The 15517-nt window shown below is 40.7% G+C and overlaps 1 protein-coding gene across 1 annotated transcript in view; it reads right to left on the bottom strand.

Annotated features, from left to right (window-relative positions):
• Positions 1–15517, bottom strand: part of WDFY4 (WDFY family member 4) — a 350593-nt gene that overhangs the window by 247061 nt on the left and 88015 nt on the right. The window contains exon 13 of the mRNA XM_090278357.1: positions 5512–5605. Coding sequence (XP_090134483.1) covers positions 5512–5605 — 94 coding nt within the window. The remainder of the gene's footprint in view (positions 1–5511; positions 5606–15517) is intronic.

The raw sequence follows: 15517 nt of genomic DNA, 5'->3' as shown, positions 1-15517 counted from the left end.
CTAATTATTCCTAGAAGCAAATGTATTTATGGCAAGACCCACGTGCCTGCAGAGCATTCTGGAAAGGGAAAATGTCATTGTTCCCAATTAGTTATTTGTTTCTGGAGCCAACTCAGCTTCAAAAGAACTTGAGCTAAACACCATTTTTGCCTTATGCTTAGGACAACAACATTTACAGTAAAATTCCCACAGTACAACTTTAATACTGGTGATGACACAAGACGAAAACAAAACCAGCCAGATTATCTGTTTCCAAGAGCAGCTTGCAGTGCTAGCACTCTGGAAAGGAAATAAAAAAAACACTTCTTGGTCTTGAACAGAACAAATTTAATGTGGCCACAGTCAGAAATAAATCTGACAACCCATATATGCAGTTATTTAGGTTGTTCCTTCTGAAATGGTATCTACACCTGGGAAAGCCATCAATTTCTCAGGCATAGGTAGAAAGAGTGTCTAATGAGTGTAAAGTGGGCAAGAGTACAGGGAGATGAGTGGGAACTTGCATCCCATTTTTTTAATAACACTGCCCTCTACTGAAACTTGCTGCTTCTTTTCCTGCAATAAAATATGCAGCCCCACAGTGAGTTTCATTCCAGCATTTCCTTGTGTGGTCTTAGTTCTCATTTGATTTACTATTCTATTGTTGTTTTGAGGTTTACACCCCTCCTTTCAGAATTAATTACTGCAACTAACCAACTTTGAATAGCTGCTGATTTGGCATCTGCAGAAAAAAAAGAGAAAATGCACCACTACCTTTTATTTGCATATTTGAAAGATAGGAGAAATTAGACTTTTCCTAAATTACTTATTGTGACTTGAATAGAGAAAAAGTATCCTACCCAATGGGATTCCCATTTTCATATTTAATTTGTCTAATTACCATCACAGAATGAGAGAAAGTTCTCCTCCATATATTAATGTGACAGCTCGTGGAGTTTATCTCAGGCTTATTCACAGAGTTTCCCTGCACTGGGAGCAGGAAGGACAGACAGGTCACTGTCCGCTCTGAGACACTGCATCAGTCAGTGTTCATGGTGGAGTTTACTCAACATATCCACAAACAGCTCATCCAAACCATTGGTTTCGTTCTCATTCCAAGTCCATTGCATGGTACGAAATAGAGTCAACAAAGCCAGACATCCTCATAATGAGGCAGCTGCAGCTGGAAAATGTGCAATGCCCAGACTGCATGATTTGCATTCTATAAGAGCTGCAAAGATGAGAGGCCCGTTCATCAAACACATTTTGTCCTTGGGCCTGAGAATGTTTCACATGTCTCCTCACCAGCCCCAGTACTTTAGGAAGTTACACATCTTTCCTGATCCCCAGGCATCTCCAAAATGGGGAGGTTCTTGTGTACTTCACAATTTGATTTTGTGGATGTTGATAAGGTAATATTCTTGGCAGCTGAACCTGTGACTCGCTTTAACCAAAAGAAGACCATGGAAGCAGTGCAGGCTTATTCCTGGCTTAAGTCTTCAGAAGGCCTGGCAGCTTCTGCTTTCGTGTCTTTGAGAGCTCTGAGTTGCTAAGTGGCCTGTTGGAGAATCCACTTCAAGGGACACAGGTAGAGACCAGATGAAGAAGGCAGAGAACTCAGAATTCTACCAAAAGCTCAAATCAAGGCACCAGACATCTGATCCAGTTGGCCAACCCAGGAACCCTGAGCCATTTAAGCAGCCTTATGGGGTGCCAGTTCTGTGAGCAAAGAAGCGAACTTGGATGTTGCAGCCCAGCCAGCACCACATGGGGCAGAGATGAGCTGTCTCTGCTGTGCCTGTCTAAACTTCTGACCCACAGAACCACAAGAAAGGATAAATGAGCATTGTTAACCTAGCAGCAGTTTGTTACACAGTAATGAGAACTCAATGAGCAATCTAATCCACCTTATCCTATGATATTTGTCTTTTGTTGCCTGGCTTATTTCACTAAGCATAATTCTCTCTAGTTCTATCCATGTTATCGCAAATGGTAAGAGTTCCTTCTTTCTTACTGCTGCATAGTATTCCATTGTGTAAATGTACCACTGGTTTTTTTTTTTTTTTAATTTTTGATTTACTTATTGTTTTTCTATTACAGTTGTCCCACTTTTCCCCCCTTTTCTCCCCCCACCCACCCAGCCCATCTCTTCTCCCACAGTCAATCCTCACCTCGCTGTACATGTCCATGGGTTATTTATACCAGTCCCTTTACTAAGCCCTTCCCCTACTTATGCCGCTTTTCTCACTCCCCCTCCTCTTCCTGGTAACTGTTAGTCTGTTCCTTGTTTACATGCCTCTGGTTCAAATTTGCTCATTTGTTTATGTTATTCATTAGTTTCCTGTATTAGGTGATAGCATATGGTATTTTTCTTTTGTTGCCTGGCTTACTTCGCTAAGTATAATTCTTTCTAGTTCCATCCATGTTATCGCAAATGGTAGGGGTTTCTTCTTTCTTTCTGCTGCATAGTATTCCATTGTGTAAATGTACCACAGTTTTTTAATCCACTCATCTACAAATGGGAACATAGGCTGTTTCCAGCACTTGGCTATTGTAAATAGCACTGCTATGAACATAGGGGTGCATAAGTTCTTTTGAATTGGTATTTCAGGATTCTTCAGGTGTAATCCTAGCAATGGAATCACTGGTTCAAAAGGCAGTTCCATTTTTAGTTTTTTGAGAAAATTCCATACTGTTTTCCATAGTGGCTGCACCAGTCTGCATTCCCACCAACAGTGCAGTAAGGTTCCTGTTTCTCCACATCCTCGCCAGCACTTGTTGTTTGTTGATTTGTTGATGATGGCCATTCTGACTGGTGTAAAGTGATATCTCATTGTGGTTTTTATTTGCATCTATCTTTAGTGATGTTGAGCATCCTTTCATGTACCTATGGGCCCTCTGTATGTCCTCTTTGGAGAAGTGTTTGTTCAGGTCCTTTGCCCATTTTTAAATTGGGCTGTCTGTCTTCTTGGTGTTGAGATGTATAAATTCTTTATATATTTTGGAGATCAATCCCTTGTCTGAGGTATCAGTGGCAAATATGTTTTCCCATTTAGTTGGTTCTCTTTTCATTGTGCTGATGTTTTCTTTTGCTGAGCAGAAACTCTTTAGTTTGATGTAGTCCCATTTGTTTATTCTTTCCTTTATTTCCCCTGCCTTAGGAGATGTATCCATGAAAATATTGTTACGTGGGATATCTGAAGTTTTTCTGCCTATGTTTTCCTCTAGGACTTTTATGGTGTCTAATGACAATACAAACAAATAAGCAAAATTGAACCAGAGGCATGTAAACAAGGAACAGACTAACAGTTACCAGGGGAGGGGAGGGGAGGGGAGGGGATGGGAGGGAGAGAGGTGGGGTAAGTAGGGAAAGGGTTTAGTAAAGGAACTAGTATAAATAAGCCATAGACATGTACAGCGAGGTGGGGATTGACTGTGGGAGAAGGGATAGGCTGGGTGGGGGGCAGAAATGGAGGGGAAAAGTGGGACAACTGTAATAGAAAAACAATAAATAAGTCAAAAAAATATTAAACGACAGATTGAAAATAAAAAATAATCCACCTTATCCCAGTCCACTGCTTTTCCATAAGTGTTTGAAACTATAAAATATATTCATTTCACTATTAGATGTATCCCTATTCATTGGTTCGGACATCACCTTATAGTCACTCTTCAGCAGAGGAACAGGAACCAGAAAAAGGATTTCAGTTGCAAAGGGACATATAGACATGAGACTGTGTTAGTCATTTTTCTCCACTCTTGTACCAAATACTACAGAATGTCCTTAGTGAAAACAATTTCCTTCTCTACACATCAAGGCTTTTTCTTCTCTACTCCACATCTCTCCTGATTTCAGAGGGCTTGCAATATTTTTCCTAAGTCATTGTTATTTTCAGGCTCTGATTAATAATGCCACTAGTTGTCATTTTTTCCTAAAATATATTACCTCCTTTTAAATGCCCAATGTGCTTTCCACACCCCTTCTTTCTCTAGAAGTCACTTCCATGCAGGGGAAAAACCATGAAATTTGCCAGTAGGTAGGGCCATATTCAATATCAAGTCCACCAACTAGGAATCCTTAAACATTATTTAAATTATCTGAACTTCCATCCCCCACTGGCTAAAAATGGAGACAATAACATGCCCTCCCAAAACTTCTGTGAGGATGAATAAACATCAGAAGGGCCAGCACCATGCCAGGCACACAGTAGCTGCTCAGTTTAATTTATTTCCTTTCTCTGCTGCTGATAAATCTAAAGTGTGCTCTTGCTAGGTCTTCTTCAACTCCTCCACCTTCTTCCTCAGAACTTCTAAAGTACTGACTCTGCAAGCTCAGAGTACTTTCTCAGAATTTGCCTCATTCTGTCACTCAGTGATGTCACCCATTCAAGTTTGTCACCTTGCATTGGAGGCCTTTGTTCCACCCTCTTCCCACTACCTGTACCTTGTTCATCTCAGGGCCTGTGATTCTATCTCTGATGGGTCTTTTGACTCCTTTCTCTTCACATTTTCCAAAAAACACCCTCATAAAGCAACACTATGTGTCACTTGGAGTGTAGACATGGCATCCTAACCACTGTGCCCTTACCTCTTCTACATGGACCCATCCCCAGGCTATCTTCCACAAAACACCCATAGAGATATTTTTAATACAAAAATCTGATGGTGTCATCTCCCAATCATTTGAGAGAGGTTGTTTGTTTCCCAGGGAACACTCCACACTGTGGGCAGGGCTTCCGCCTTCTTCTGCCTGCTCCACCTCACACGTTTTGCACTCATTCTCTCTGGCTGCCCCCACCCGGCCACCTACAGCAGGCACCTGCCACGCTGGTTAATTTACACACATCTTTCAGGGCTCTACTTAAAAATCCCCATCTAAGAGATGGCTTCCCTGGTTTTCTCCCCTTCATCTAAGTTTGATTTAATTATGTCTTCCCCCCACCTCCATTCCCAATATTCTCTCTCAGCACCCTGGATTTTTCCTTTGATAACACTTGTCATGATTTATAATTGGGTATTCATTTTTGAGCTTGTTTATTTAGTCTGTCTGCACTGTCACCACCTCCAAGTCCCCACTGTAGATGCAGGTTCCATGGACAACGTCTGTCCTGTTAACCTGGCACATCCTGCATAGAGCACTGAGCCAGGATTGCAGCTGAACCCATGAGATGGATGAATATACAGAGAGTGAAGGACTTCCAGTCCCACCAATTCCCAAGGATGTTCTTAGCAGCCTGGACTTGCCTCATGAAGGTGAAATCATTTCAGTTGGGTTTTGCTTGGTTGTTTTTTTTAAAGTCACTATGCCAACAGAAGTGATCTGTTTTCAATGGTCTGGGAAGTGGACAGAACTCAACAAAAGGTCTCAGATACATTGATACTCCCCTACAGAAGGCTCTTGGCAAAAGTGGCTCTGCTCATGCAGTGTACTGAGAGCAAAGGCAAAAGATAAAATCAAGTCTCCAGTCAGAAGGAGCTTCAAAGATTAGTCATGTAAAAAAAAAGACAAATATATGTTACCATCACCAATACCTGGGGGTGATCTTCATGGTACAACCGAGGCAGCAGCCTAACCATGATGCACAGGACTCCAGGATGCATAATCACAGTATCACCTTCATCCATCCTGCAGACAGGGGGAAAGAAAGATATCAGCCTTCTAGGCTTCTCTGTTTTTCACAGACCTTTCTGGATCTTTCTAAGAGAGGCCATCATACACATCCTCAGTCTGCCACTTATTATGTACATGACTCTAAACTTCTTCATCTGAGCCTAATTTCCCCCAACTTTACAATGAAGCTAACAATACTATGTATAGAATAATGGTTTGTGCATAAGGCGCAGTGCATGGCACATAGTTGGTACTCAATGGAAGTCAGTTCCCTGACCCTTGCCCCTTTTCTCCAGATATATGAGAGATGGAGAGGTTCTCATTTTATGTTAAACACTTGCACACATGTGCACAGACACACATTAACTTCTACATCCCTTCAAGGAGGTGTAAGAACACTCTATTCTATCCACTGAATGCAACTAAAACCCAGAGAGAATGTATGATCAGCTGCCTAAGAGTTCTGAAAAGTATATGATAGCAGAGAAAGAAACAAAACCCAAAGCACCATGCAACTGGCAATGAGTTTCCTGGGCTTCCCCTTCTAGCATTCCCTGATATGGGTTCACAGGGACCTTGAAATCCAGAACTATGCACCAGGTGTGGACAGGACACACAGAGATCCAAGAGAAGTCCTCTATTTCCAGTCTGAGGAACTAGAAAGGAAGCACCTACAGAGAATGAAAGAACCCTGAGTACTTTTTTGTTGGATGTCTCCATTCTTTCTCACTCCAGCCATCAGGCAACCTCATAGCAAAAGCAGTGGCCAAACAAGCCATCTGAAACTCATGGGGAGGAGAATCATTTTCCTCTGACTAGAGAGGTCCCAAAAGTCTAAGCAAAATCCCCACTGTTTTTGTCTCTCTTTTTCCTCTACTTGCTTGGCCCCAGAGAAAGGTGTAGTTATGGGAAGTATGTGACAGAGCAGGGGGAAAAAAGCTCTGACTTTCTAGACAGAGGATAAAGAAGGGGGCCTTGGAGCTAGAAAGTGTTGGGGAGATGGTAAAGAGAAAAAGGCATAAGAAAATGAGACCATTGAGTTCTGTATCAAACTCTGGGCTTAATTCTGAGCTGCACATGTACAGATCTGTCCCTAAACCACATTCTAAAGGCTTTGAGAACTGAATTTAGTGGCAGACCACCGCCCAAGACTGGCTACTTCATAGGCCAAGTGAAGAATAGATCAAAACACCCAGCAAAGTCTTTGAAAACTGAACTCATATAGAAGCTGGATAAGAACTTGTGGCCTGAATCCCAAAAGGGTCAGTTTCCTGGTAAAAGAAAATAATTAACATTCTACAGAAGATGTTAACAAGAGTCAGAGTTCATAACAGTCACAATATCTGGGGTACAATCTGAAATTACTCAGCATAGAAATAAACATGTAAACCTCAATATCTCACCTAGGAAAATATGAACAACAGGTGCCAAATCCAAGATGACACAGATGTTGAATTGTTGAACAAAACTTTCAAGCTATTATTAACCAAGCTCCAAGAAGTAAGGGTTAGTATTATTGAAATGAATGAAAAACTAGAAAGTCTCAGTAAAGAAATGGAATCAGTAGAAAAGAATCAAGAGTTTAAGAACTGAAAATTATAATAACTAAAATTTAAAAGTCTCACTGGATGAGAACAATAGATTAGATGAGAAAAGAAAGAGTGCATAAATTTGAAGATAGATAATTAGAAATTGCCCAGTCTGAACGAAAAATGAAAAAGCCTCAAGGTCATGTTATGATGCCAAAGAATCTATTTTTGGAGTTCCAGAAAGAAAGGAGAAAGAGTATGGCATAAAAATCAAAAATGTTCAGGAAGCTTTTAGCCAGTATTTCTTCAAATTTGATGATATATGTAACCTTAAAGATTCAAGAAGCTTAGCTAAACCCAAACAAAATCAACAACAAAAAATATCCATGCGCAGACACGTTATAAGCAACTGTTGATTCCTCAAGACAACGAAATAATCTTGATGGTGCTACAGCCAGGAGCTCACACAGAGGAAAGCCAAGGTAGGACCAGACTCAGTAAGAACCCTTGGGCTTGCAGGCCTCCATAAGGGCACAAGGGCTCTGCTAAACAAAAACACAGATCAGTGCTGCAGTTTGGAAGCCACTCAGAGACTTTTTTTTTTTTTTTTTTTTTTTGGAAAAAGAGCTGAAGCAAGACCACAGACTTGGCAAGGTCTCTGGGCATGCACACCAGCTTGCCGGCATAGCAGAGCTGCTTAACAAAAATGAAGAGGACTAGAGGGTACCATAGGACCAATGGATGAGACCTACCCTGAGTGAGACTCAACCCAGCGCAGCTCACAGCAGAGAGCTGCAGTAAGGAGAAAGGTCAGCAGACCCACAAGTGAGATAATAGCAGTCCCAGAATCCAGCTAGATCTCCTCACAGCCAGCCAGCCAGCCAGAAAGAGATATATGAAACCCATGAAACTTTGACCAGGGGTGGATCCAGAAAGAGAAGAAACAGTAAAAACCAGATATTACTGGGACAAATTCCACCACAATATTCATCATGAGTTGTTTTCTTGTCCTCCCAGTTTGTGCATTTTAAGTCAGTAACATTATATTATAGTTTATTCCAAACATCATATATTACTCCTCCTTTCTATTACTTCACTTTAACATCCAATTGCTTCTTCTTACTTTTGTTTTAAATTCTACATTCTCTCTTACTAAGACTAGTATCCATTCTGCACTTAAACTATTTTTCCCCTTTACAGCCTCTCAAAACCATTTTTCTTGTCATTAGTCATCTCACATTCTTTTCCTTGTTCATAAAATGCACTTATTCTCTCTCCACCTTGATCAAACTTTGTGCATGGGTTGTGATATGGTGATAGTTGTGGCATTACTGCAATGTTATTCATAGATATTCACTCTTTCAATATTCAAAGCTCAAATCCTGTAGTGCCCCCCTCCTACTTCATTAATACCTTCCTCAGGCCCTTTCCTTCTTTCAGCTTAAATTTGAAAATTTTCCCTCTCTTAGCTTGGTTTTCATTCCTCATTCTTAATATACCTACCCCAGCTATCAACTCAGATTCACTTCCCTTTCCTTTAGATATCTCTTAAGCTTTTCTTTCTTTCTTTTTTTCCCTCTTATTCTCATCCCACCTATATCAATCATAGCCCAAAGGTTGTCCATAGTACTGGGGAGAAACTTTTTGTCTAATTTGTTTCTCACATTTTCTTCCTCTTGTTCTTCTTCATTTCATTGTTTTGTTTATGCTCTCACACTAAATATATATTCTATAATTTCTGTTTAAACATAATATTATACCCTCCCCCTCTCTTACTTCATTTTGCTTTCTTCCCTCCCTTTTATGACATATTATGTAAATTTCACTTACTGTCTTGTGTTGCCTTGTCCCTACTCACTTCTATTATGGCTCTCCTCCCACCCCTCTCAAAAGTCATTTTACTTTCAGTTAGCCAACTTTTATTGTTTTTTTTTGTTTGTTTAATATAATAGTCTCAATCTCTTTTCATCAATATTAATACTGGCTTGTTTGTTGCTGATAGTGTGATTGTGGGTGGGAGATATTTTTGACAGTATGGGTTTCTTGCCTGGGTTGAGTGTGTATGTTTTAACAGCACCCCCACAAAAGAATTCAAGACATGGTGAGCAGAATGACTCTCTCTCTCAGCTAGCTTAAGGGAAAGTCCCACCAAAGAGCAACAAAACAACGAAACAGAAATAAACCAGGCACCCCAAGTAACTGGCATTAGCAAAATTGGTGAATGTTTGGATAGCCATTGTAATATTAAAGGTTGAAAAAAAAGCAACATTTTGACATATTATGATTTATTATTATATTGCAAGAAAGGTAAAAACGTACCTGAAACACAAAAAAATAGATTTGTGCTATTTATGGAGAAGGTGCCTGTGACTGATAAAATATGTCAAAAGTGATTTGCAAAGTTTTGTGCTGGAGATTTCTCACCGGATAATGCTCCATGGTCAGGCAGACCAGTTGAAGTTGATAGTAATCAAATCAAGATGTTGATTGAGAACAATCAATATTATATCAAGCGGGAGATAGCCAACATATTCAAAATATCCAAATCAATAAAATTATTGATAAAAATAAAAAATATGTCTTTTATTTTATGGAAAAAGCTAAAGGGACTTTTTGGTCAACCCAATACATAATTATCTGTATCTGTGGGAGTCCAGAGGGGGAATGGGGGAAGAGGAACGCTTGGCCAAAGTTTGCAAAGTTAGAGTGATGTTATTTCATCTGAAGAACCCTAGAGGTCTATTGGGGAATCTGAACCAGTGAGGCCTTGTCACCTCACACTGTGCCTGTGTTTGGCTGTCATAGCCTGACCCCCTTCCTGTCGCCACAGCAGCCCAGCATCACAGTGGATGGCATTTTTCCTCTTCAGATATGGAGGTCAGACTATGCCCTATCTGAACTCTATCCAAATCCAGAGGGCAGGATTAAGGTACTGTGTCTCCTCTTACAAAGACCTGTGAATTCTTGAATGACTAATTAAAAACTTAAAAGTAATGTGGACTCATTTTTGGCAATTCACATCACTTATTCTAGACAGCCCCTATCTTCTTTCAAACAACACCTTCCTCTAATACTTCTCTTAGAGGCTAGAACAAGTCACTCCCACTCCCACCCTCATTTAACTGGTTACCAAGGCCTGAAAATGCTATGTCCTAAATAAATCTCAAAATGCTCTCCTACCAGCAGTGCTACTGCCTTATTCAAGCCATTGCCATTCCTAGGACAGACTAACACCTCCTGCACTCCTCTCCTCCCCATTCTTGTTTCCCCATCCATCCCCCCAACACACACACACACACTCATACACTAAAGTGGCTCTGTAATATGCCTGACTGCTCCTCTGAGTCTGCTCCTCACAGAATAATAATAGACAAGGCCATTCATGCCTGCATACCTACTTCTGGGCTCAGGCCCCAGTACTGGGCTCCAGTCTGAGGCTCTAAGTCTCAGCATTTACTACCAAAGGCTGGAGCTTTACTCAGTCAGCATGATTTAGTTTTTTACTCTTTTCTTCAAGCTTTAGAATGCCCTCCCCAGCCCAGTTGAACCCAGTTAACTCTCTTTCATGACAGCTTAATTCTGAGGTCTCCTAATCCTGGAAGACATCATCAATTCACCCCAAGACTGCATTGGATGCACTGCTGTTCCCCCCTAATTTCTGTGGCTTCCCTATCATGGCACCCATGTGGGTGTAATGATCAATTCACATATCTGATTCTCTCACATGAGGTTGCAGGGTTGGACAGGGGTCGTTCATCCCCTTCTCCCAAGTACTAACCAATGCCTGGCAGTGAGCTAGCCTTCTCTGAGTGCTCACTGAAAATTCCAGACCCAAGCTGTCAGGACTCAGATGGCTCTACTGGGAAGGAAACTGAAAGAGAGGTGCAGGCAGGGGTAGCTGCCTCTGAGGAGCAGCAGGACCAGCGCACACTGGACAGCTTAGGCACATGAGCTGGAATGGTCGCTCTACAACAGGGAAGAAACTGGCTCCATAATGGGCTGTGTGGCTGTTAAAACAGTCTGGTCTCCACTAGTCACAAAAACTACCACAGGGTAACTGCCATCTAAGAGAAAGAGCCCTGCAAGGCCAGGGCTCCACAGCTGGAGAACAGAAGTGAAGCAGATGCTTCCTGCTCAGCTGGATCCTCACACCTGAGACATACAATCAACTGTCAATGTACTAAACACACTAGCACACACATGTGCATGCAGACATACACATACACATGTGCACATACACCCTATGCTCAATCCATGGCCATCCAGAGAAACATGGAAAAGCCAACCGAACCTGAAGGCAAGATGTGACAGAGCAAGACCTACTCGGGAGGTGACTGTTCAGGGAAGTGTGGCTTATTCAGCAGGGAAGTAGCCAGAACATACACCAAGGACATCTAAGGTCCAGATCCAGGACTGTTCTAGGCATAGACTCTTAGAAAATGGGGCACCAATGTCAGTGAAGACTGAGTGGAGGCCAAGCCTCAGAGAGACACCCTCCAATCTGCCTCCATCTCAGTGCCCCCAGGTGTCACAGGGAACTGCAAAAAGTTCAGACAAAAATGCAGCCTGGTGTGTAGAACTTCTAATTCCAGCAAACACCTAGACTACCCTAGAGGCACGGGCATGTGGCAATGTTTGCACCTTGCAAAGGGCAAAAGTTCAAATGCTTCACCTTACAGTTTACCAAGCACCTTTACTGCTTCACTGGGTCTTCCCAATTGACAGCATAATACACACACACACACACACACACACACACATACTTTCTGTATATACACATATGTATATGCATATGTATATATACAGAAAGTCTAGTCTTACTAGGTTATGAACCTGTGATGTTTCCTGTGTGATTACTAAGTCCTATTCCAGATATTTTATAATACTCAAGCCACTAAGTTCCTAAACAACATAGATATTGATTCTCCCATTGTACAGAAAACTGAGCTTAGAGGGCTTAAGTAAATTGCTTAATGTCATTTAAATTTAAGAAACAATGGGGCCTCCCAGAGCTGCACGCTGGGAGGCCCCATTGTTTCTTTGAACCCCACTGTATATCTAGACTGAAGATCTGCACTTCAGGAAGCAGCACTGTCAGCACACATGGTGGCTTCTTGGAGGCCAGCATGAAGCTGGCTAACCCAAGTGTCAGCGGAAAGCAGAACTGAGCGCCATGTCACCCATTCCCAGCCACTGCCCAGGTCAAGTTTCACTTCTCTAACGATTATGAAATTTCAAGGGTGACATATTTCCTTTAATGAGGAAAATGCTCTATTTATGAAATCTGACTCCTGTGCATTTTAAAAAATCCTCATTTTGAAACCAGAATGACACTTCACACAGAAATTAGCAGCCTAATGCTATCTATAGGTTAAAAAACAAACTTCAAATTACTGCATCACAATGTTTGGCAAATCATCACCATGACTGTGGGAATATCTAGAAAAAGGAAGAATACGCACACACACACATACATGCATACACACACAGGCTTTGGTAGGTAAACTTGGGTTCAAAGCCTGGTTCTATCACTTACTAAATGTGTGATCTATGGCCATGTTATTTATCCTTTCTCGGGTTTGGTTTCCTTATTAGTAATATTCTAGGGTTGGAGAGGAAATAAAATGAAAATAAGTGTTTAATGCTCAGAACACGGAGACATTCATCACCCAAATACCACTTACTAAATGTCCTCTGGTGCTGACAAATACTTCTTTGTCCTCTGGGAGCTTGTAGAACAAGTTGAACAAGGTTCAACAATGAGGTCCCAAGTTAATGTGCATATGTCCAGGTGGTCAGGGCAGAGGCCTCCTCAGGTACCCATCCCCCACACACACCTCTTGCCAGAACAGACAGATCAGGGAACTAGAATTCTTTCAAAAGACAAAGAAAGAAGAAAAAAGCCTAGAATTTGGCAAAGGCTTAGCTCACATGAGTAGCTACAGACTCACTACGTTTACTTTCATGTCTGCAGAAAAAGAGGCTGGTCAAAGTAGGATGGGTAGCAAGACTCACAGTCAACAATTGTAAATCACAAAAAGAAACAGGAATCAGACTCTCAAAAACACATTAAAAATTATGATTCATATGTTTGAAGAAATAAAGAGAAAAATATGAGTCAGGGGGAAAAGCTATAAAATCATCAAGTTCATTTGAAAAAGAAGCAAACAGTATCTATAAACATAAAATATGATCATTAAAAGTAAAAATTCAAAACATAAATGGCCAGATTAAATATTCCCTTAGAACCAGCTAATAGGAGATTCAGTGAGTTGTAAAAAAAGATCAAAATAAATTATACAGAACACAGTACAAAGAGAAAAAGACATGGAAATGTGAAAGATAAAAAGAAAATATTAAAAAAATGGAAGATAGAATAGAAAAGTAAAGCATATATATCATTGGAGTTCTAGAAAAATATAATAGGAAAAAAGAGGGGGAAGAGATAGTAAATCAAGGAGAATATCCAGAATTGGTGAAAGATAGCAGATATCAAATTCAGGAATTCCGATATATTAAAGCTAAACAAATTTCAAAAACAATCCAAATAAACACAAATAATAAAACTCTAAAACAAGAAATAGAAAATCTTTAAAGCAGCCAGAGGAAAATGATAGGTTACCTTCAAAGGAAGAACAATAAAAATGCAGTTTATTTTTCAATGACAACAGTAGAAGCTTTTGACTCCCATTCTATGCTGTCAAAAAATAACTGTAAATTATGAATATTATCCAGAACAACTATCTTTCAGTAATTAGGGAAGAAATAATGACATTCTTAGGAAAATAACTGAGACAGTTTACCACAAACCAGACCCTCAGTAAAAAAAATAAAATTTAAAAAAAGCTTTAACACAGGTATTATTTGCAAATGGAAAATAATCCCACAAAGATGGTATAGATTTGAGAATGGTGAGCACAGATATTGAAAACATGTAGATAAATTTAAAATACATATTGTTTAAAACAATAATAATAAAGTTCTTATTTGATGGATTAACTAAAATTATATAAAATTAAAATACTGGGACTTCCGGCCATGATGGAGGCCTAGACTGATATGCTCCATCTCCCTCCACAACTGAGAAGAACTACAACTACCACAAAACCATAAATAACCAGAAGTTCCAGAAAATAAAGCTACATGGAAGTCCAACATATGAAGTTATAAACAAGTGGTGCTCGTCTGGATGGGTAGGAGGGGCAAAGCCAGGGCAGAGAGGTCAAGCTGTGCTGGCAGTGGTAGCTGCGGCAATGGGCGGTGGGACAGCACTAAGCACAGACACCCATATTTAAGGGGAGGTGAGAAGCGCCTGGGGAGCACCCATGGCTGCAGACCAAACCTGTCAGCTCGCAATTCCAATGCCGGGGAAGGCAAACCCCCATTGCCTTGGACTGTGAGAGCTGGAGGGCATGGGGATGGAAGAGGGGGCTCCTGACCTCTCAGCAGAGTGAATGGCAGGAATCCATCTCGGACTCCCACCTCCACCCAAAGCTCCACAGTATGGTGAGATGGGTTGCCCGGTAGTGATGAGTGCATGGAGCTCCACCTCCTATAGCCTACGAGGTGTGAAAGCCCTGCCCAGGAAGCAAAATATTGTCAGGATGGCAGGAATCATGATAGAAATCCCAATCGCACAGCTGACCAGACAGTAAATATACAATCAATCAGACCAGCAGATAGATAATCTTTCTGAGGCTCAGTACAGAGCTATAGTTACAAGAAAGCTTACAGACCTAACAGCAGATCTTAAACAAGATGGGGAAGGAATGAAGGCTAGTCCTGCTGAAATGAACAAAAACACATACAAAACAAGTGATGACAGAAGGAAAACCAGGGATCAAATCAACAAATCGGAACATAGGGAAGGAACAAACAGTCAACCAGTGCAGAAAGAGGAAACAAAAAGTGAGGAAAATAAGGAGAGGCTCAGAAACCTATGGGACAGCTATAAGTGAGCCAACATCCAAATCATAGGGCTGACAGAAGGTGAAGAGGAAGAACTAAAAATTGAAAAATTATGTAAAAAAATAATGAAGTAGAACTTCCCTAACTTGGGGAAGGAAATAGACTTACAGATCCAGGAAGCACAGAGAGTTCCAAAAAAAACTGGACCCTGGGAGTACTGCACCAAGACACATTATAATCAAAATGTCAAAAATTAAGGGATAAAAAGATAATCTTAAGAGCAGTAAGAGAAAAGAAGAGAATTATGTACAAAGGGGACCCAGTAAGACTATCAGCTGATTTCTCAAAGAAGACTCTGCAGGCAAGAAAGAACTGGCAAGAAATATTCAAAATAATGAAAAGCAAAAACATACAACCACAATTACTCTATCCAGTGAAGCTGTTATTCAGAATAAAAGCACAGAGAAAGTGTTTCCAGAACAAAGTAAAA

This window comes from Furipterus horrens, unplaced genomic scaffold (genome assembly GCF_987537825.1).
Source record: "Furipterus horrens unplaced genomic scaffold, mFurHor1.1.pri manual_scaffold_5, whole genome shotgun sequence".
Lineage (NCBI taxonomy): Eukaryota > Metazoa > Chordata > Mammalia > Chiroptera > Furipteridae > Furipterus > Furipterus horrens.
This window is presented reverse-complemented; position numbering and strand designations above follow the sequence as displayed.